Source organism: Phyllobates terribilis, unplaced genomic scaffold (genome assembly GCF_046119375.1).
Source record: "Phyllobates terribilis strain yellow unplaced genomic scaffold, ASM4611937v1 Scaffold_11__3_contigs__length_659146591, whole genome shotgun sequence".
NCBI classification, from domain to species: Eukaryota; Metazoa; Chordata; class Amphibia; order Anura; family Dendrobatidae; genus Phyllobates; species Phyllobates terribilis.
The window spans coordinates 310,704,248-310,727,328 of record NW_027362771.1 but is presented as its reverse complement, the minus strand read 5'-3'; the positions used below and the strand labels follow the sequence as shown (position 1 = coordinate 310,727,328).

Below are 23,081 nucleotides of genomic sequence, written 5' to 3'. Positions count from 1 at the left end.
TATAGTTCTCTATATGTTCTAACAGAACTGAAAGAAACATTTTTTTTAAAACTTGAAACAGTTTCTTAAAAAATTAAATAATATTTATTTTTTAGAATGAGATGGTGACATGCCAACGCGTTCAATGTGAAAAAGACTGCAGTCATCCAGTAGCCTCCATAACATCTTCTTGCTGTCCTGTATGCGAGCGCTGTCTTTATGAGGGCAAAGAATTCTCTAACCATCAGACATTCACCTCTATGTCTGACCTGTGCCTCCGTTGTGTGTGTCTGGATGGCAGTGTCACATGCACCCATGTAGTGTGTCCTCAAGTCTTCTGTGCCAACCCAATCAGCAAACCTGGTCAATGCTGCATGGTGTGCCCAGGTATAGTTGTGCTCTAGCATAGTAAAGAGAAGCTACCATTATGCATTTTTGTCTCTACATTCCTTAAAGGTTTTGGAAACTACTGTTCTACCTTTTTTTATTGATGGCCTATCCTTAGGAAAGGCTATTATTATCTGATTGGTGAGGTTGCAACACTCTGTACCTTTGCCAATCAGCTGGTACCAGCGCCGATGGCAGCTGAAAGTTCATGTATGCGGCCGGAACACAACTGCTCCATGAAAGCTATGGTGGCCGCGGCCGGGTATTGCAGATGCACCCCCTATTAGCGTGAATAGCGGGTGGACCCAAAGTGCTTGACCACGTTCACTATAAAAATGACGGAGCCACTGTGTTACGGCAGCATCCTGGAACTTCTGGCCACCACCAGGAGCAGCTGATCGGTGGATGTTTTGGATGTCCTATTTCCACTGATCAGATATTGATGGCCTATCCTAGGGCTAGCCATCAATAAAAAAGTAGTAGCCAACCCCTTTAACCCTAGAACGCATACCTGGGGCCTCGCAGGCCCGCCCTGTTAATTGTTTTCTATTTTCTGCAAGATTACTTTAGTTTGAATTTTGAAACTCTAGGTATTCCTCAGGTATATAGTTGTTTGTCATTTTTGTTTGAGTTATTCCATGTTATTTGCACACGGGCCTAAAAGGCCCCAGGTATGTGAAAAAGTAGATTTTTATGGTCATACGTTCTAGGGTTAATGTACATTTCAAAATAAAGTACAACAGAAAGAGCAAAAAGCTATTTTTATTGAACTGACCCCTGATGAAGCTATTGCGAAATGCGCATTGGGTTGTTGGTGAGTGACCAGTGACTATATTACTCTATATTCATGGATTGCTTATATGCTTAAAGTTGAGGGATAGTACCCAATTATGTATGTACAGTACTGGCCAAAAGTATTGGCACCCCTGCAATTCTGTCAGATAATACTCAGTTTCTTCCTGAAAATGATTGCAATCACAAATTCTTTGGTATTATTATCTTCATTTAATTTGCTTGCAAGGAAAAAAAGACAAAAGAGAATGAAGCAAAAATCAAATCATTGATCATTTCACACAAAACTCCAAAAAAGGGCCGGACAAAAGTATTGGCACCCTCAGCCTAATACTTGGTTGCACAACCTTTAGCCAAAATAACTGCGAACAACCGCTTCCGGTAACCATCAATGAGTTTCTTACAATGCTCTGCTGGAATTGTAGACCATTCTTCTTTGGCAAACTGCTCCAGGTCCCTGATATTTGAGGGGTGCCTTCTCCAAACTGCCATTTTGAGATCTCTCCACAGGTGTTCTATGGGATTCAGGTCTGGACTCATTGCTGGCCACCTTAGAAGTCTCCAGTGCTTTCTCTAAAACCATTTTATAGTGCTTTTGGAAGTGTGTTTTGGGTCATTGTCCTGCTGGAAGACCCATGAGCTCTGAGGGAGACCCAGCTTTCTCACACTGGGCCCTACATTATGCTGCAAAATTTGTTGGTAGTCTTCAGACTTCATAATGCCATGCACACGGTCAAGCAGTCCAGTGCCAGAGGCAGCAAAGTAACCCCAAAACATCAGGGAACCTCCGCCATGTTTGACTGTAGGGACCGTGTTCTTTTCTTTGAATGCCTCTTTTTTTTTCCTGTACACTCTATGTTGATGCTTTTTCCCAAAAAGCTCTACTTTTGTCTCATCTGACCAGAGAACATTCTTCCAAAACGTTTTAGGCTTTTTCAGGTAAGTTTTGGAAAACTCCAGCCTGGCTTTTTTATGTCTCGGGGTAAGAAGTGGGGTCTTCCTGGGTATTCTACCATACAGTCCCTTTTCATTCAGACGCCGATGGATAGTACGGGTTGACACTGTTGTACCCTCGGACTGCAGGGCAGGTTGAACTTGTTTGGATGTTAGTCAAGGTTCTTTATCCACCATTCGCACAATCTTGCGTTGAAATCTCTCGTCAATTTTTCTTTTCCGTCCACATCTAGGGAGGTTAGCCACAGTGCCATGGGCTTTAAACTTCTTAATGACACTGTGCACGGAAGACACAGGAACATTCAGGTCTTTGGAGATGGACTTGTAGCCTTGAGATTGCTCATGCTTCCTCACAATTTGGTTTCTCAAGTCCTCAGACAGTTCTTTGGTCTTCTTTCTTTTCTCCATGCTCAATGTGGTACACACAAGGACACAGGACAGAGGTTGAGTCAACTTTAATCCATCTTAACTGGCTGCAAGTGTGATTTAGTTATTGCCAACACCTGTTAGGTGCCACAGGTAAGTTACAGGTGCTGTTAATTACACGAATTAGAGAAGCATCACATGATTTTTAAAAGGGTGCCAATACTTTTGTCCACCCACTTTTTTAGGTTTGGTGTGGAATTATATCCAATTTGGCTTTAGGACAATTCTTTTTGTGTTTTTTTCATTGAAGACAAATTAAATGAAGAGAATAATACCAAAGAATTTGTGATTGCAATCATTTTCAGGAAGAAACTGAGTATTATCTGACAGAATTGCAGGGGTGCCAATACTTTTGGCCAGCACTGTAGGTTTGATTCACAAATATATTGATTTATGATTATGTTGATTATATACTCACTTTGAGTGTATACATATATATTTTCTTTATAAATATATGTATTTGATGTATTATTTATATGATCAGAGATTTATTGAGCACTATGTCACTTTATACCTACAGAATTAATTAGAGTATATACAGTATTGGGCTATCTCTGTTGCTCACTCACCTTTCCGTGCATCATTATACCTGTTGTTGGATTCCTATAATATTTGTTTGTGTCCTTTATTCAATAAAATTTACATCTTTTTAAATAATGTGGATGTATTTTGGTCCTGCCATTTTTTTTTTTTTCTTCGTTGGATGTTTTTATTGAACTGAGCTGTCAAAACGGTATCACTAAGTAACATTTAGACCTTCTTTTCTTGTGATTTATTTTTAGTTTGTTACTATGAAGGAAAAGAGTATAGTGATGGAGCCCGATGGGTGCCCACCTCAAATTCATGTCTGCAGTGTACATGCGCAGTAAGTACCAAATAGCTTGTCATGTAGATAATCCCTATTTATATGCATCTGGAACAATCTGAATAACATAAGCGTAGACAGTGACAGGTTACATATGCAGTCTTGTGCATTTGTGGCAGTGCAGTGTATTGACTCCATAGTATGGAACCAAACGTCCACTGTGTGCTGAACTACAAGATGTGTAGGGTGCCATATGTACAGACATACTCCTCTGGAAGAACGTCCTAATTACCGAGTTTGATGGAGCCTCTTCAGCAGCACACAAAGCTATGATTCCTATAGATCCCAACAGAAAAAATGTCCTTATGCCATTCAATGAAATTGGAGGCATATTGAGAAACATTAGAATTGCCCAGCACTCTTATGGAGGTCCTATTATATCTGCACACAGTGGAGACATAGTGTTAAATTGTGCATGAGACCTAATGGTCGTTTTTACATTTTGTTGGTTTGTTAATAAGGGCATTCATTCATCTCAGTCAAGTTATGTGTAGTAGTACTTGTAGCTTATGTCATTATTTCTATCCTGGTGGGTGATTTTATCACCACTCAAAGAATTTTGCACAGTGGTGAAAACTAGTGTTGAGCGAATTTGTTCGGCATTTCAAATTTGGGTTCGTGATCGGGGTTCCGGCTTGTTCGCGTCAAAAAATCAGCTACGCCCATGAACATCCCTGATTTGCCACACTATCACGCAGAAACAGCTGCGTGACAGCGTGGCAAATCAGGGATGTTCATGGGCGTAGCCGATTTTTTGACGCAAACAAGCCGGAACACCGAACACAAATCCGAATTTGAAATGCCGAACAAATTCGCTCAACACTAGTGAAAACCACTTAAATCAGAGGGGAAATATTTGAGTTCTACACAAGTTTAGTTAATCTTAATTAACCACTTCAAGATATACAATTTAATGCCCTGAATATCCTGTATATAATGATATATCAATGATATACAGTATGTACAGTGATATACATTGCCCTGAGTGAGACAGACTTTTATATGAAATCCAGTAACAGGTCATATTATATAATGACTATGTAAATTACGCTATAGAAGGTAAAATATGTATTACATGGAATGTTCCCCTGAATACATTATGAATAGCGCTCTAATGTTATCTAATGTTCCTCCAGGCAGGAAAAGTACAGTGTGACCCTCCCATGTGTCCCCCTCTACCTTGCACCCAGCAGGTGACAGACCCAGGAGCATGTTGTCCTCGCTGCAGGGGTAAGTCTAATGCAAGAGCCATTTTCACAGCTTCGCTTCCATGCAATACAAGAAGGGTTTACCCTAAATTATTAAAGCAACAGTGTTTTATCACCACTTCAAGCCATAGAACCTCATCTGATCCATGAAGGAGTGCAGGCTTTTTCCAGTCCATTAGTTCGATTGGAAACGTGTTCAAGATATAAATAATTTATTTAAGTAAAACATTAAATTGTAAAGGTCACTGGCAATGAATGAGAGGAAATACTGAATTTTGGCTATAATTACATTTTTCAGCTTTTAATAGACACTTAATTGGCATTAACAAAAGACATGAACTTTGTGAAATATTATCTACTCTGTTAATTTATTTTTTTATTTCACGTTATTTATAAAGCTTCATGTTCTTCCGGCATGGAGTCTAAGGAAGTACCTACAATTACAAATAATGTTATGTGAATCAAGTCTTCTAATGATTGCTATAAGGCTTTATGCCCACGATGAGTTTTTGATGCTGCATATTTTCCCTTCATCAAAAACATAACATTTTACAGACCCAGGAGTGTGGATGGGAGTTATGGAAATGTCATACCCACAGAGCTTCCTTTATACTCAGCATAAATTGACCTGTGGTGCTTGTTTCCAATCCGCAGCATGTCAATTTCTCTTATGAGTACACTGAGTTTTGTTTGTAGATTTTTCCCATAGACTTGCATTAGATGCAGAAAATCTGCAAGTAAAAAAACGCACATGTTTTTATTGCTTTTTCGCAGCGGAAACGCATCATTTCTGCACCTTTTAAGTAAATTAAGTTACTTGCTTTTTTATTTGTGTTTTTGAGTGCTTTTTTTTACATGCGTTTTATTGCGTTCTTGACACTGTGGTTTTTGTCTCTTTTTGGTATGTCATGTTTTAAACAAAGCTGTTGTTTTTAACACTTGCTGGTATTTGGCTTTGACAAAACTTTGTTTATATAGTCACGTGTGGACTACATGCATTTTTGATACGTTTCCCTTTTGGAAAAACACTAAAAACTAATGTGTGTTTTTTACTTGCTGATTTTCCGCATCTAATGCAAGTCTTTGGGAAAAATCTGCACATAAAACCCACAACAAAAAATTTGCAGGTAAGTTTATGTTACAGAGTTTTGTTAAATATTTTTTATCGGTATTAAGCATCACAAAGCTTTTGCTGCTGTAATTGGCCACTTGTTCACAGTTACTTTTCTGCCCAAAAATTGAGCCAATGATCTACTGTATTTTGCAGGTTGTGTATATAATAGTCGGGAATACAAAGACAACAGTAACTGGATTTCCACTGCGGATCGTTGCATGGCCTGCATGTGCGTAGATGGAGTTACCACCTGTTCCAAGGTGCAGTGTATCACATCCTGCACTAACCAGATAACACTGCCAGGAGAATGCTGTCCGCTATGTGCAGGTTGGAGACAAATTTACGATTCAATTTTAGATTTCAAATAATTGTGTATTAAAATGTATATCTCTGTGAAAATGCTACATATACATGCAACCGTAAATAGCAACAATCAATGATATTGCCAATAGAATACAAATACTGTAGGAGTAACAAAGTGGTACCTGATCTTGGGAGAATACTCAAGTCAAGGATCAGATGCAATAATCCCCTCTAAGCCTTTGTAGCTTTTTGATTGGTGCAATTAAAGACCTGGACACTGTTTCTGATAAGGCGAAGACAGCCCAAAATAACTATGGTCATATAGCTCCAAAACAATTAGCCACACTGTAGCCAAATAGTTAGTGCCACGCAGCATCTAAATAAATTGTGTTTAAATATATTGCATACAGTGTCCAGATTTAAATTAGACTTTTTGAGCCCTCTGACCATATAAAATGCTCCCTGTCTGGTGTTCTGTAAGTTTGAAGAAGTGTTGTTAACCTAATGGTCTTAGAATATGGCCATGCCGCGTCATTTACAGGTGGATTCTGCCTGGAATCCACCTGAAAAAATGCTCAAAAAGCTTTAAAAATAATGAAGATATCTGCTTGTTGGTTATATAAGAACCCTATACATCTGCAACAGTGACAGGTTTAATATGAACGTGCCATTTACAAGTCCAAGCTTCTCTGGTCTGAGCACTGCATAGTCATACTGAATCACTCCCAAGGGCCAGAGTAAAACGTATTATTATCCAAGACATATTTTAAGTGTATGTTCTGCATGCCTGACAAGAGTCCTGAAAAAAAGGTCAACACCTCCAGTAAAAAAATCAGCCATAATTGTAGCTATAAACTACAATGTAGAGGGCCACGTGTATAGACAGACATTTTCCTAAAATGTATTGAAGACACAAAGATGGCTGAAGTAACAATCCTCTTTTCTATAAAATGGAAGCTGTAGCATCGGCGTCTCTGCTCCCTGCTAGGCAGAGACGCCGTTCCCCCTACCGCCGCGGTCCTGCTCCAGCGTCTTCCGGCCTCCCTGCTGCTGCTGCTGGTACACGCAGCTTCCCTGGCACTGTGCTTCGGGCGCGTGCTCCCTCCCTCTTAGAGGGGCCGCGCGTGCTGTCCTAAAAAGTCCCCAACCAATGGCCGGAGGACTTTCTCTATAAAAGGTACCTCCTCCAATATGGAGGTGCCCGTGCAAGATTGTTGCTCTGTTATACTTACTTTGCTTCAGCCCTCAGGTCCTCTGCCAGTCAGTCCTGTCCGCCAGTCTGTTCTATAGTCCAGTCCGCCAGTCTAACTACTTTCCAGCCCGACAGTCTACCTACAGTCCAGTCCGCCAGTCTGTCTATGGGCTCTGCCCGCCTGCTTACCTGGAAGCACCTGCCTGTTACCTGCCATGCCCGCCAGCCTGCTTACCTGGAAGCACCTGCCTGTCACCTGCCGTGCTCGCCAGCCTGTTTACCTGGAAGCACCTGCCTGTCACCTGCCGTGCCCGCTCGCCTGCTTACCTGGAAGCTCCTGCCTTTTATCCGCCGTGCCCGCTTGCCTGCTTACCTGGAAGCACCTGCCTTTACCTGCCGTGCCCGCTTGCTTGCTTCCCTGGAAGCCCCTGCCTGTTACCTGTTGTGCCCGCCAGCTTGCCTACCCGGAGCACCTGTCTGGCTATCAGCCGAATCAGCCTGCCTGACTACCTGGACCACCCGTCAGCCTGCCTGCCATGCTCTTCCGCTGTACCGGTCAGTTCCTGCCTTCTGACCCGTGGGAGTCACCTGCTCTCATGCAAGGTCGGTCCCAGAGTGGCACCTGGTCCCTCTGCTTGGTCCCTCTCTGGTTCACGGAGTCGACTGAGTCAGGCCGAGTAGATACTTAGTCACGCCCCTCTGGTCCTTCATTGCACCGCAGCACAGAGGTTCCACCACCCGGATCCGTAACTGAAGCTATACGTAAGCAGCCACACACAGGCAGGCATGTCTCTGGCCAGTTGGATACGGGCTGGACAGAATGTCATCAAGAGCCGTATATGGACCCTTGGGCCGCAGGTTGTCTACCTCTGATCTAGGACTGAAAAGGCCAATGCCAACATCCCTGATAGTCTAGAGCAGTGAAGAGGTTAATGTTCCTAAGCAGTTGGAGTTATGCTGCGACCCAGTTTAAGAGATTACAGATAAAAGACATACATACTGTACATATAGGTGGCTTACAGTTAAGGGTCTTGTCTATGATGATTATGTTTTATTATACTTCTTGTGCTTGAGACATGATCTTTAGAATGTTTTTCCTTGTCTTTCAGATTGTGTATCTGGTAAAAACGTATATTCTCCTGGAGACAGCTTTCATCCATCAGATGACCCTTGTGAAATCTGCACATGTGAGGTGAGATGTAGATATATGATATCTGTTAACTCTACAATAACTTCAGTGTGGTCAGTTTATATAACATACGTAGCTATAGATTGTGATAATGGACTGTGTTTAGCGTTTACTAGATGGCCGTCAGTATAGACGTTGCAGTAAAAAGCAATGTCCCAGCTTGGTGGATTGTCCTCGACATCAAATTCTGCCTCCTGCTTTTGGCCAGTGCTGTGCCAGCTGTGCTCGTAAGTCTGAATTCTTACCAGTACAATATGTTTCATTGTTAATGTCACAATCTCAGTATTTAACACTGTATTTTATATTTTTCAGAGGCTCTGAGCAATTGTACAGACTTGCTGGTGGGAAGTGAGATACAGGCTGTGAATGACCCTTGTTATATGTGCCAGTGTAAGGTATGGAAATAACATTACAGATGAGAATGACTGTATATGATGATGTGTCAAAATGCCTGGGAAGATCTGGAGACTGTCCATAAGACAGGTGTTAGGTAAAGATGAACGTGGAAGCCTGACAGGATTTAATGTGGTTTCTATAAACAGGGTTTTCTCAAGCCACTGGCCTTTTTCCTTTAACCTCTATAAAGGAAAAAGAACTTACATATGGTCCCCTAGGTTTCATCCATGAAGTGGCTGCAGGTTGGTGGAGCGAGCTGGCAGATGATAGTCAACATGCCAGGTCAGAACCCGAGAGGGTTGAGTCAGGAGAGAATCTAAGTCAAGGACGTGGTCAGGAGGAATCTGAGATCAATATCAGGAGGACAAGGTCAGAGTCAGAAATGTAAGGCAGACAGGAAGTCAAAACAGTCCAAAGTAAGTAACCAGTACTGACAGGGATGTAACAGCAGGAACCAATACTGCTTTTGCTATGATTGTTATAAAAGCATTAAAGGGGTTTTTCAATTTTTGAAAACCAATGTCACCCAGCTGCAGTCTGATATAAAGAAACAAGCTGAGCTTTACTCACCTTCCCCAGGTGTAGCGCCAAGTCGCCGCTGCTGCTCCCAGTGTCTGTTATTGTCTGCAGTGCTGATGTCACATCAACAGCACTGCAGCCAATCAGGGAGTTCAGTGGCTCTGAGCGGATTGAGCCTTCATCTCGAGCAGAGTCGCTGAGCTCAGCTATTGGCTGCAGTGCTGTCGACATGACGTCAGCGCTGCAGACAATGACAGACAATGGGAGCAGTAGCAGAGACTCAGCACTGGACCCAAGGAGATTGAGTAAAGCACGGTTTGTTTTTTTAAAACAAACTGCAGCCAGGGTATAACATTGTTATCATTTGCTATATATGTTTGTCATATGTACTTAATTGCTATACTTTTCTTATGCCTATGTAAAAATCATTAACAAAAATAAATAAAGCAAAACAAACATAAAACATTTCTGTCATAGACAAGGAATGTCTCTATTTAGCGCTAGGTCTAATTTAAAACTAAACTTTCTAGTTTATTAACAATTACATATCTGTTTGGCTATGTTCCCACAATAAGTTTTTAGTGAGTTTTTGGTGTTGCAGATTTCCTGCACCTATTAGTTAAATTAGGTTACTTTTTCATTGTGTTTTTGAGTGAGGTTTTTTTACATGTGTTTTTATCGCAGTTTTGACGTGGTTTTTCTCTTTGTCAAATATGTTATGTATTAAATAAAGCTGCTTTGTGTTTGATACTTTCTACCATTATTGATACTGTCATGTGTGGATTACATGTGTTTTTACTGCCTTTCCTCAGCGGAAAGACCCAAAACCCACATATGCGTTTTTACCTGCGGTTATAGTCTAGTGCAATTCTATGGGGAACATCCACTAAAAAAATCGGTGTAACCACAAGTGAAATTGACGTGTTGCAGATTTTCATTCACACACTGCAGTTCAGAGTTAAAAAAAGCACAGGGGGCCTGAGATTTCACTAAATCCCATCCACTTTGCTGAACCTGTAAGACGGTGCTAATACTCATAGAGGGAACGTAACCTTTAGATAGGATCTGCTACAAATAGTATTTATTATGTTTATCTCATTTGTGTGTTTCCTCAGGATTTGACATGGGTATGTGAGCACAAACCATGTCCTCTTCTCAGTTGTCCCCGTTCAGAGCAAATCACCCCTCCGAGATCTTGCTGCGCTGTTTGCAAAGGTAAGTACTTTGCAAGACACTGCTTTTAATTAACGAATATTGCATATGTTTTTAATGTTGAATTATTGACATTAACTATTGACTGGGTATCCTTTACACATAGGCCCCAATTCATCAACATTTTTTGCCAGAAGTTCGTAGTTGCTCAAAAATTTTGCAACTATTCAAGTTTTTACAACAGTCATGACCATTTCTGCCAACTTTTCTAAACAGTGGCCTGAGCTTAGTTGGGATCGGAAGTGACCGAGTGTGGTCAAATTCAACATAATTTATGCCACAAAAGTGACAAAAACTTACAACAGAAATATACTTCAGTCCTTGACTGGAATATGTTTCTTATGCTGGCACAGCAGCTGAAAGATACGCCAGATTCACTAAGAGGCACACATGTCATAATCAATTTGGCACATCTTACTACAGCATACTCTTCATAAAGGTTGGCACACAAAATGCCAGTCTTGATAAATCAGGGCCACTGTTTTTTCAAATTTTTTTGAGAAGGCTTTGATTTTTTTTCAGTGTTTAATTATGATTAAGTTTTAGAAGTTAATTTCATGAATTTTAAAAGCATTTTTTCTTATTTAAACATTTTTACCATGTGTTTTTTTTCTGAACGTAAGCTAGCATAATGGTTTTGATAAATATGACCCACTGAGAACATGTGCTAACCAAACAGTTTCCTTCAGAATGTGTGGTTGAGATTGAAGGGAGACGGGTTCCAGATGGAGAGACATGGACAGACAGGCAGGATCCATGTATCACCTGTACATGCACAGTGAGTATTAAAATACTTGAACAACCATTAAACTCTTACCAATATATGACATACAGTTACGTCGAATGCTGGCTCCCTGACTTTGATGCAGGCTCATGAGATACGGGGTGGCAGATGATGGCTGTACTATTCAGCCATCATCTTCCTCTAACAGGTTGCGTGGAGCTGAGCTCAGCCAGTGGCTGTTCACCTGTTAAATGCCACTGTCAATCACAAGGGGCACCATGTTCTACCCGGCTGATCCTTAGAAAACTCTTTGGTCTTGCCCATGTTGTAGAGGTTAGAGTCTGACTGATTAATTGAGTCTGTGGACAGGTGTCTTTTATATAGGTGACTGTGTAAGACAGATGTCTTTAATGCAGGTAACAAGTTGATTGGGAGTGTCTAACTGGTCTATAGGAGCCAGAACTCATAATGGTTTGTAGGGGATCAAATACTTATTTCTCACTGCAAAATGCAAATAAATGTATCTAATTTATACAATGTGATTTTCTTGTTTTTTTTGGATATTCTATCTCTCAATGTTAAAATTAACCTACCCTTAAAATTATAGACTGTTCATGTCTTTGTCAGTGGGCAAGCTTACAAAAACAGAAAGGGATCAAATAATTATTTCCTTCACTGTATATATCACAGGAGATGCTGGGGCTGCGATATATAGACATCAGAGGAGACATGCGGCTGCGATATATACATCAAAGGAGATGCTGGGGCCATGGAGCTGTGGTATAGAGATCATAGGCAACATGGGGGTGCGATATAGACATCTCAGAAGACATTGGGGCTGCGGTATAGACATCACAGGAAACATGAGGCTGTGGTATATACATCACAGGAGACATGAGGCTGTGGTATATACATCACAGGAGACATGAGGCTGTGGTATATACATCACAGGAGATGCTGGGGCTGTGGCACAAACATCACAGGAGACACTGGGGCTGTGGTATAGTCATCATCACAAGAGACATGGGGCTGAGGTATATACATCACAGGAGACATGAGGCTGTGGTATATACATCACAGGAGACATGAGGCTGTGGTATATACATCACAGGAGATGCTGGGGCTGTGGCACAAACATCACAGGAGACACTGGGGCTGTGGTATAGTCATCATCACAAGAGACATGGGGCTGAGGTATATACATCACAGGAGACATGAGGCTGTGGTATATACATCACAGGAGACATGAGGCTGTGGTATATACATCACAGGAGACATGAGGCTGTGGTATATACATCACAGGAAACATGAGGCTGTGGTATATACATCACAGGAGACATGGGGCTGTGGTATATACATCACAGGAGACACTGGGGCTGTGGCATATAGATCACAGGAGACGCGGGGCTATAGTATATAACTCACAGGAGACATGGAGCTGTGGTATATAGATCACAGGAGACACTGGGGCTGTGGTATATACATCACAGAAGACATGGGGCTGTGATATATAACTCACAGGAGACACTGGGGCTGTGGTATATACATCACAGGAGACACTGGGGCTGTGGTATATACATCACAGGAGACACTGGGGCTGTGGTATATACATCACAGGAGACACTGGGGCTGTGGTATATACATCACAGGAGACACTGGGGCTGTGGTATATACATCACAGGAGACACTGGGGCTGTGGTATATACATCATAGGAGACACTGGGGCTGTGGTATATAACTCATAGGAGACATGGGGCTGTGGTATGTACATCACAGAAGACATGAGGCTGCAGTATATACATCACGGGAGATGCTGGGGCTGTGGTATATAACTCGTAGGAGACATGGGGCTGTGGTATGTACATCACAGAAGACATGAGGCTGCAGTATATACATCACGGGAGATGCTGGGGCTGTGGTATATAACTCATAGGAGACATGGGGCTGTGGTATGTACATCACAGAAGACATGAGGCTGCAGTATATACATCACGGGAGATGCTGGGGCTGCAGTATAGATATCACAGGAGATGCTGGGGCTGCGGTATATACAGCACAGGAGACATGGGGCTGAGGTATATACATCACAGGAGATGCTGTAGCTGCTATATACACATCACAGGAGACAAGGGGCTGCAGTATAGATATCACAGGAGACGCTGGGGCTGTGGCACAGACATCACAGGAGACGCTGGGGCTGAGGTATAGTCATCCAGGGCCGGCTCCAGGTTTTTGTGGGCCCTGGGCGAAAGAGTCTCAGTGGGCCCCTTTAACACATACCACGATTCATGATGCACAGATACCGCAGAGAAATATATACATAGTACAATGCAAAGATTTCACTTCTTACATTACATGAGTGATATCAATTGTAAATTCTACAATAGCTCAGAAACCGGCGAATCCTCATAGTTCACAGTGCAGACCGGACAGTATAGTCCTCCATACAGTATAATGGGCCCCACATAGTCCTCCATATAGTATTAAGGGCCCCATATACAGTAATGCTCCATACAGAATAATGGTCTCCATATAATGCTCCATACAGGATACTGGCCCCCATATAATGCACCATGCAGACTGTGCCCCCCCACATAATGCCCCATGCCGGCTGTTCCCCCCCCTACACACACATAATGCCCCATCCAGGAGGTCACTCCCCTCCCATATAATGCCCCATGCAGGATGTCACTTCCTCCCCCATATAATGCCCCATGCAGGATGTCACTCCCCCCCATATAATGCCCCATGCAGGATGCCACTCACCCCCCATATATTGCCCCATACAGGATGCCACTCCCCACCCATATAAGGCCCCATGCAGGATGCCACTCCCCCCCCATATAATGCCCCATGCAGGATGTCATCACCCCCCATATGATGCCCCATGCTGGATGTCATCAACCCCCCACCCCCCCCCGTATAATGCCCCATGCAGGATGTCATCACCCCCCATCATATAATTTCCCATGCCTCCATACATAAAGAAAAAAAAAAATCAAATACTCACCTCCTCACCTGCTGCCGCTGCTCCAGACTCCTCACCCGCGCCGGCGTCTTCCCGCTCTGCGCTGCCTGTGACGGCTCAGCATAGGGCGCAGTGGAAAGACGTCACCGCGCCCTCTGACCTGAGACGTCAGTGCAGCAGCTGCGGAAGAGACCGGAGCTGCTGAGAGAGATAAGTATTGTGCCGCCAGATGCCGGGGCCCTGAGCACCATAGCGCGCAGGGGAGCCTGATGGCAAGTGGGCCCCCCCGCCTGCTCAGGGCCCCGACACTTGTCCGGGTGCGCTGGGTGCTGACGCCGGGCCTGTAGTCATCACAGAAGACGCTGGGGCTGCTGCTGCTGCAGTCGTCTGCTGTGTGATGGGAGCACATTGCACTCTAATTCCACCCACAGAGTATATCCTGACGTTGGCACTGGCAAGTGTCTGGACATAATCTTTCATTGCACACGCTGCAGCATTCACTGGGAATCTGCCCGGGAGCCAGAAAAAAGGTCATCACTTGTCGTAAACGGCCCTCGGACCTGAAGCTCCCCACCCCTGCTGTAGAGGATGCAAATAATAAACCTAGCATCAACACTTTTAGGAACATTGATATGTTAATTACCTATGAATAATGTGGCCATTTTTTTTTCACAGCTGGGACATGTCGACTGTCAGATACAAGAATGTCCCCCCATTCAGTGCCAGCAAGGGGTGCTAAAAGTCAGGACGCCAGGCACATGCTGCCATGTTTGTCAGGGTGAGAATTATTATTACACGAGGACTTTTTTCTCTGCCTTCAGCTAGAATAACAAGTATATATTTTTATAAATGTTTATGAGCCTATTAGTTCAGGTCAGGAAACCCATGGACTGGAAATTTCTACCCATACGCAGACCATAAAATAAGAATTTGTGAATTTAGCTTTAATAGATTTTTTAATTAAAACAGGCTCTGTGCCAATGCCCCATTAGGTCATATGGACATCATAGAGGGGATAGAGGGAGTCAGTGGTCACCGCAGGAAAAATATGTTATACCATAGCATTCAACCAAGAGGATCCTAGGCAACGTCATGGCAAGAACATGAATTAAACAAAGAACTCTGTTCTCCCTTAGTTCAGCTTCATTCCAAATAAATGCAAAGTACACAATGTTCTCATTTTTCTAATATATCATCATGCAGGTACAAAAACTTTTCAGGGCATCACATATTAATTTACTGCGAAATCCTAAAAATTCAGCCAGTGGCTTTGATGTAAATCCAACTTCAAGAAAAGGATTTTAAAAGCGGAGACACTGCAAGAGCAGATCAAACAAGTCAACCTGTACAATATTGCTGAAAACCTCCTCTTTTTTCCCGTTCTCATCAGAAAACAGGAGAGATTGTGCAGATAGTTACATGTTTAATGGAAAACGAATACTAACTTATTAAATTCTGACAGCTCCTGCTGTAGCCTGTTGGTATCAAGGCCAGAGATATCTTTCCAATGAGCATTGGCAGGTGGATGAATGTACAGCCTGTACCTGTGTTTCTGGGGAGGTGCACTGCCATAGTGAGAGGTGTCCTCAAGTATCCTGCACTGCCGTGAGTACTAACTCTACTTTTCATTAAAAGGAAAATATTGTTTGGCTTAAGAAAATACTACATGGCTTATCTGAATTAGACTTAGCATAAAAGTTACAGGTTTAGCCTGCCCATCCTTTACATCCATTGTCACAATATATTTCAATTCGTATTTAGATGTGAAAGAACTCAATATGAAAAATAATGAATATACATCATTATATAACCTGCTCATAGTCATGTCATTCAAATAATGAGTTTATTCTTCCCTGTAAATAGTACAAAAATTATGAAATCTTTAATTGCAGTGCTCTATTCTTACTTTACATCATTGAGGAAACTGATTTTTGTCTACTAGTATTAGCCCGATGATAGTAAAGCTAGACACACCCTGCATGTTTTGGATAGCAGTTGGATTTCTCTTCTTCAGGATGAGACTCCAGCCCTGATACCTGGCATGTGCTGCCCACACTGCATCCCTCGCCCAGCCACCTGTATTGCCTTTGGAGACCCACATTATAGGACTTTTGATGGCAAGATGTACCACTTCCAAGGTAGCTGCACCTATGTCCTGAGTGAAGACTGTGAAGGTGGAGACTTCAGGTCAGTCATAGTTTTCGTTCAAGATGGAGATTGTTTCGGCTTGTCCTATATATACAGTTGTGCTCAAAAGTTTACATACCCCGGCAGAATTTTTCCTTTCTTGGCCTTGTTTCAGAGAATATGAATGATAACAAAAAAACTTTTTCTCCACTGGTTGGGTGAATCCATTTATTGTCAAACTACTGTGTTTTCTCTTTTTAAATCTTAATGACAACCAAAAACATCCAAATGACCCTGATCAAAAGTTCACATACCCCATTTCTTAATACCATGTATTGCCCCCTCTAACATCAATGACAGCTTGAAGTCTTTTGTGATAGTTGTGGATGAGGGTCTTTATTTTCTCAGATGGTAAAGCAGCCCATTCTTCTTGGCAAAAAGCCTCCAGTTCCTGTAAATTCCTGGGCTGCCTTGCATGATCTGCACGCTTGAGATCTCCCCAGAGTGGCTCAATGATATTGAGGTCAGGAGACTGAGATGGCCATTCCAGAACCTTCACTTTGCTCTGCTGTAGCCAATGACAGGTCGACTTGGCCTTGTGTTTTGGATCGTCGTCATGTTGGAACGTCCAAGTACATCCCATGCACAGCTTCTGGGCTGATGAGTGCAAGTTTGCCTCCAGTATTTGCTGATAAAGTGCTGCATTCATCTTTCCTTCAACTTTAACCAAGTTTCCTGTGCCTTTGTAGCTCACACATCCCCAAAACATCAGCGATCCACCTCCGTGCTTTACAGTAGTATGGTGTTCCTTTCATCATAGACCTTGTTGACCTCTCTCCAAATGTAAAATTTATGGTTGTGGCCAAAAAGTTAAATTTTGGTCTCATTACTCCAAATTACCTTGTACCAGAAGTTTTGAGGCTTGTCTCTGTGCTGTTTGGCATATTGTAGGTGGGATACTTTGTGGTATTTGCACAGTAATGGCTTTCTTCTGGCGACTCGACCATGCAGCCCATTTTTATTCAAGTGCCTCCTTATTGTGCATCTTGAAACAGCCACACCGCTAGTTTTCAGAGAGTCCTGAATTTCAGCTGATGTTATTTGTGGGTTTTTCTTTGCATCCCGAACAATTTTCCTGGAAATTTTTGTTGGTCTACCTGACCGTGGTTTGGTTTTTACAGAGCCTCTGATTTTCCATTTGTTAATCACAGTTTGAACGCTGCTGACTGGCATTATCAATTCCTTGGACATTTTTTTTGTATCCCTTTCCTGTGTTATACAGTTAAACTACCTTTTCCCGTACATCTGTTGACAATTCTTTTGCTTTCACCATGGCTCACAATCCAGAAACGTCAGTGGCTGGATGAAAGATGCAAGGGTCTGTCTGGATCCCAGAAACTCACTCAGCTTTTATGCACACACACTGATTACAAGCAAACAGGTCACAGGTGAGAATGTTACCTTTAGTAGCCATTCAAAACCATTTGGGTCAAATTCTGAACATGTTATCAGGCCAAAATCACCATGGTATGTGAACTTTTGATCAGGGTCATTTGGATGTTTTTGGTTGTCATTAAGATTTAAAAAGAGAAAACAAATAGTTTGACAATAAATGGCTTCACCCAACCAATAACCACGAGTGGAGAAAAAGTTTTTTGTTATCATTCATATTCTCTGAAACAAGGCCAAGAAAGGAAAAATTCTGCCTGGGTATGTAAACTTTTGAGCACAACTGTAGATAGATACTAATGAAACTAGATTCTGGAGATGAGCATATCTATTTGAGTGAAATTGAATTTTCCTTACATTTGTCAATTATTTATATTCTCCTAAAATAAGGTTAACATGTACCCTCAAAAAAATAAAAATCTATACTTTATTAGATAATTTTAAAATACGGACTGACAAATGTCCAACCTAGAGGACACAAAAAAACATATCTGGTCACTCAATTCTTATGCATGCTTATATAGTGAGATCAGAACTCATGGATCAAATGCTATGTCCAATCAATACAGATAACATCCATTGTTGCCAGTAGTGAGATTGTTACGTGTCCTCAGGACAAAGTGATTAACTGCATTGTTGCCAGTAGTGAGATTGTTATCTGTATTGATTGGACATAGCATTTGATCCATGAGTTCTGATCTCACTATATAAGCATGCATAAGAATTGAGTGACCAGATATGTTTTTTTGTGTCCTCTAGGTTGGATATTTGTTTGTCAGTCCGTATTTTAAAAGTATCTAATAAAGTATAGATTTTTATTTTTTTGAGGGTACATGTTAACCTTATTCTATTCCTCAAGACTAGTTATAGAAATTGTTCATTCACTATTCTCCTAAAATACTAATTTATTGCAGCTTGCTCTGCGTGAATTCAGCAACATGGCGACCAGTTCTTGACGCCATTTTACTAAAACACAGAAGGCCAGCAGAAGGTTAGAAAGAAAAATCATAATACTCAACCACTCATCTGTGCCGCCACCCCCTTAGCACCAATTAATTTCACCTTCCCCGGTCGCGTGCATCTTCCTTGGCTTGCTTCACTATGGGCCTTTGCTTCTGGCTGGACCAGACCTTTGACGTTATTGTGCGCCATGTCGTTGCACCAACGTGCATCCCCAAAGGTGCTAAATAGACCTCTGTCAAAAGATATGCGCAACTACAGAAGGGGAAAAGAAGAGGTCCAGAGAATCGGCAGATGGGCTGGGGAGGACATACAGTTAGGTCCATATATATTTGGACAGAGACAACATTTTTCTAATTTTGGTTCTAGACATTACCAAAATGAATTTAAACAAAACAATTCAGATGCAGTTGAAGTTCAGACTTTCACCTTTCATTTGAGGGTATCTGTAACGGGTCTGGGAGGTGGAACCTCTGAGCAACTATACAAAGGTGCAGTCCTTGTAAGGAAGCGGGTGGCTCCCAGGGAAGGCGGGCAGGTAGTCACGGCAAGTGACAGGGACAGTCTCTGGGTAGAAGGGCAGGAGGTCACGGCAAGTGACGGGGACAGTCTCTTGACAGGCGGATGGTCACGGCAAGTGACAGCAGGGTAAGAGTCTCTAGACGGGCAGGTGGTCACGGCAAGTGACAGCAAGGAAAGAGTCTCTAGACGGGCAGGTGGTCACGGCAAGTGACAGCAGGGAAAGAGTCTCTAGATAGGCTAGCAGGCAGGTAGCAGGTGAGCGCTCCCAGGTGAGCGGGCAAGAGTCTCTGGACAGGCAGGTGGTCACGGCAAGTGACGGCAGAGCCTCCAGGTAGGCTAGCAGGCAGGTAGCAGGTGAGCGCTCCCAGGTGAGCGGGCAAGAGTCTCTGGACAGGCAGGTGGTCACGGCAAGTGACGGCAGAGCCTCCAGGTAGGCTAGCAGGCAGGTAGCAGGTGAGCGCTCCCAGGTGAGCGGGCAAGAGTCTCTGGACAGGCAGGTGGTCACGGCAAGTGACGGCAGAGCCTCCTGGTAGGCTAGCAGGCAGGTAGCAGGTGAACGCTCCCAGGTGAGCGAGTAAGAGTCTCTGGACAGGCAGGCATCAGGCAGGTATCTGGCAGGTACTTCCTGGTCCGCAGGCGGACTGATCCATAGACAGACTGGCAGGTGCTGGTAGGCAGACTGTCGGACCACAGGATAGCAAGCAGGTAAGCAGATATCAGGCAGGTATCAGGCAGGTATCAAGCAGGAATCTGGCAGGTAACTGGTAACGGGACCTGAGGGCTGAAGCAGAGTTGAAAGGCTTTGCAACAACATTGCTCGGGCACCTCCATTTTGGAGGAGGTGCCTTATATATGGTGAGGTCCTCCGGCCATTGGCCGGGGACTCCTTAGGACGACGCGCGCGGCTCTTTTAAGAGAGGGGAAGCGCGCGCGCCGTAAGCACAAAGGCCGGGAAGCAGCGCGTGCTGCCAGCAGAGCGGGAGGAAGACGCCGGGCACGGAGCGGAGAGGTGAGGGGAACGGCGTCCCTGCCTAGCAGGAGGCAGGGACGCCGACGCTACAGTATCCACATTAAAATTGGATGAAGGGTTTAGGAGTTTCTGCTCCTTAACATGTGCCACCCTGTTTTTAAAGGGACCAAAAGTAATTGGACAGATTAAATAATTGTAAATAAAATGTTCATTTCTAGTATTTGGTTGAAAACCCTTTGTTGGCAATTACTGCCTGAAGTCTTGAACTCATGGACATCACCAGACGCTGTTTCCTCCTTTTTGATGCTCTGCCAGGCCTTCACTGCGGTGGTTTTCAGTTGCTGTTTGTTTGTGGGCCTTTCTGTCTGATGTTTAGTCTTTAACAAGTGAAATGCATGATCAATTGGGTTGAGATCAGGTGACTGACTTGGCCATTCAAGAATATTCCACTTCTTTGCTTTAATAAACTCCTGGGTTGCTTTGGCTTTATGTTTTGGGTCATTGGTCGTCGTGTAATACTACAGATGGACAATCAGTTTTGCTGCATTTGGCTGGATCTGAGCACACAGTATGGCTCTGAATACATCAGAATTCATTCGGCTGCTTCTGTCCTGTGTCACATCATCAATAAACACTAGTGACCCAGTGCCACTGGCAGCCATGCATGCCCAAGCCATCACACTGCCTCCGCCGTGTTTTACAGATGATGTGGTATGCTTTGGATCATGAGTTGTACCACGCCTTCGCCATACTTTTCTCTTTCCATCATTCTGGTAGAGGTTGATCTTGGTTTCATCTGTCCAAAGAATGTTCTTCCTGAACTGTGCTGGCTTTTTTAGATGTTTTTTAGCAAAGTCCAGTCTAGCCTTTTTATTCTTGATGCTTATGAGTGGCTTGCACCGTGCTGTGAACCCTCTGTATTTACTTTCATGCAGTCTTCTCTTTATGGTAGATTTGGATATTGATACGCCTACCTCCTGGAGAGTGTTGTTCACTTGGTTGGCTGTTGTGAAGGGGTTTCTCTTCATCATGGAGATTGTTCTGTGATAATCCACCACTGTTGTCTTCCATGGGCGCCCAGGTCTTTTTGCATTGATGAGTTCACCAGTGCTTTCTTTCTTTCTCAGGATGTACCAAACTGTAGATTTTGCCACTCCTAATATTGTAGCAATTTCTCGTATGGGTTTTTTCTGTTTTTGCAGCTTAAGGATGGCTTGTTTCACCTGCAAGGAGAGCTCCTTTGACCGCATGTTTACTTCACAGCAAAACCTTCCAAATGCAAGCACCACACCTCAAATCAACTCCAGACCTTTTATCTGCTTAATTGAGAATGACATAATGAAGGGATTGCCCACACCTGTCCATGAAATAGCCTTGGAGTCAATTGTCCAATTACTTTTGGTCCCTTTAAAAACAGGGTGGCACATGTTAAGGAGCTGAAACTCCTAAACCCTTCATCCAATTTTAATGTGGATACCCTCAAATGAAAGCTGAAAGTCTGAACTTCAACTGCATCTGAATTGTTTTGTTTAAAACTCATTGGGGTAATGTCTAGAACCAAAATTAGAAAAATGTTGTCTCTGTCCAAATATATATGGACCTAACTGTATGAGCACTGACTGAGTAGTAATGTATTTATTTTTTTACATTCTACCTCAATGTGCAGGGAATGACTTCAATGCAAATCGAATTTCCTTGCAAATTCCACGTAATTTGGTTAACTCAAATCTTGGCAGATTCGATCATTTCTAATAAATACATTTTCTCACTTATCACAATTATGGTTTCCATGGTTAAATATCTTATATAATAGCTGAATTATTAAACATACATACTAGGTTTTAATGAAGTATATCATTCTTGTAATTTTATCTGTCCTTATAGTATCCATGTGACAAATGATGACCGTGGTCAACATGGGGTGTCATGGACCAAAGAAGTAACTGTGTTGATTGGTGATGCAGTTGTGCAGCTCCTTCAGGACTGGGTTGTGATGGTAAGCAATGCATATTAAAGAGTACCTGTCACTTGCCCTTGTCATACACATATATATATTTTTTACATAATGTAAATGCCTTTGCTCTCCTGAATCTGACTGTTTTTATGTGTTCCTGTTCCCCTCTGTTCCTGAGATATGCCCCCTCTTCTCTGTATATAAATCTAGTCTTTTTGCCCAACTGGGTGTGAGCTTCCACAGAGAAGAGTTAATAACCACACCCAATTGGGTAATAAGACTAGATTTATATACAAGAAAGAGAAGACCCTATCACAGGAATGGTGTAAATGCTGGATACAGTGGCATTTACATCAAGTAAAAAATTATATTTATGGAAAGTGACAGGTCCTCTTTAAATAGATCAGTTGAAGAGCAGTGTGTCCGATACTTTCATTGCCCGTGTGCCATAATTCTCCATGACTATTTTTGTGAGATTTTTTTATTTACTGTTTGTGCCCACAGGTTGATTACCAGACCGTAGAGCTACCATTCCTAAAAGAGCCATACATTTACATTGAGAGGAAAACAAATACCATTCTTCTGAACAGTAACATTGGAGTGAAGGTAGTGAAACATGCAAACCAACAATAAAGATGTAATTCCAGTGCACAAACTGTACATGTGTTACTAGGCTCTTAATTACACCAGAAGTTGGTCTGTAAAGGCTGCATTGTGGTGTAATCTACTATATAATCGGCTTATCCCGTCTGTCTGTCCAGGAAATCCCGCGTCGCTGATTGGTCCCGCCGCGGCCAATCAGTGACGTGGGATTTCAGAACAAGATGGCGGCCGTTAGCGGCTCATCTGCTGCACGGAGGTCAGCGGCGAT

General features: G+C 42.8%; 1 protein-coding gene across 1 annotated transcript in view; it reads left to right on the top strand.

The window, feature by feature from the left end:
- Window positions 1–23,081, top strand: part of KCP (kielin cysteine rich BMP regulator) — a 154,918-nt gene that overhangs the window by 123,235 nt on the left and 8,602 nt on the right. Inside the window, exons 38-51 of the mRNA XM_073652551.1 lie at window positions 96–366; window positions 3,321–3,403; window positions 4,540–4,633; window positions 5,879–6,052; window positions 8,330–8,412; window positions 8,516–8,636; window positions 8,722–8,804; window positions 10,440–10,539; window positions 11,226–11,314; window positions 14,904–15,006; window positions 15,691–15,833; window positions 16,243–16,415; window positions 22,141–22,252; window positions 22,715–22,816. Coding sequence (XP_073508652.1) covers window positions 96–366; window positions 3,321–3,403; window positions 4,540–4,633; window positions 5,879–6,052; window positions 8,330–8,412; window positions 8,516–8,636; window positions 8,722–8,804; window positions 10,440–10,539; window positions 11,226–11,314; window positions 14,904–15,006; window positions 15,691–15,833; window positions 16,243–16,415; window positions 22,141–22,252; window positions 22,715–22,816 — 1,731 coding nt within the window. The remainder of the gene's footprint in view (window positions 1–95; window positions 367–3,320; window positions 3,404–4,539; window positions 4,634–5,878; window positions 6,053–8,329; window positions 8,413–8,515; window positions 8,637–8,721; window positions 8,805–10,439; window positions 10,540–11,225; window positions 11,315–14,903; window positions 15,007–15,690; window positions 15,834–16,242; window positions 16,416–22,140; window positions 22,253–22,714; window positions 22,817–23,081) is intronic.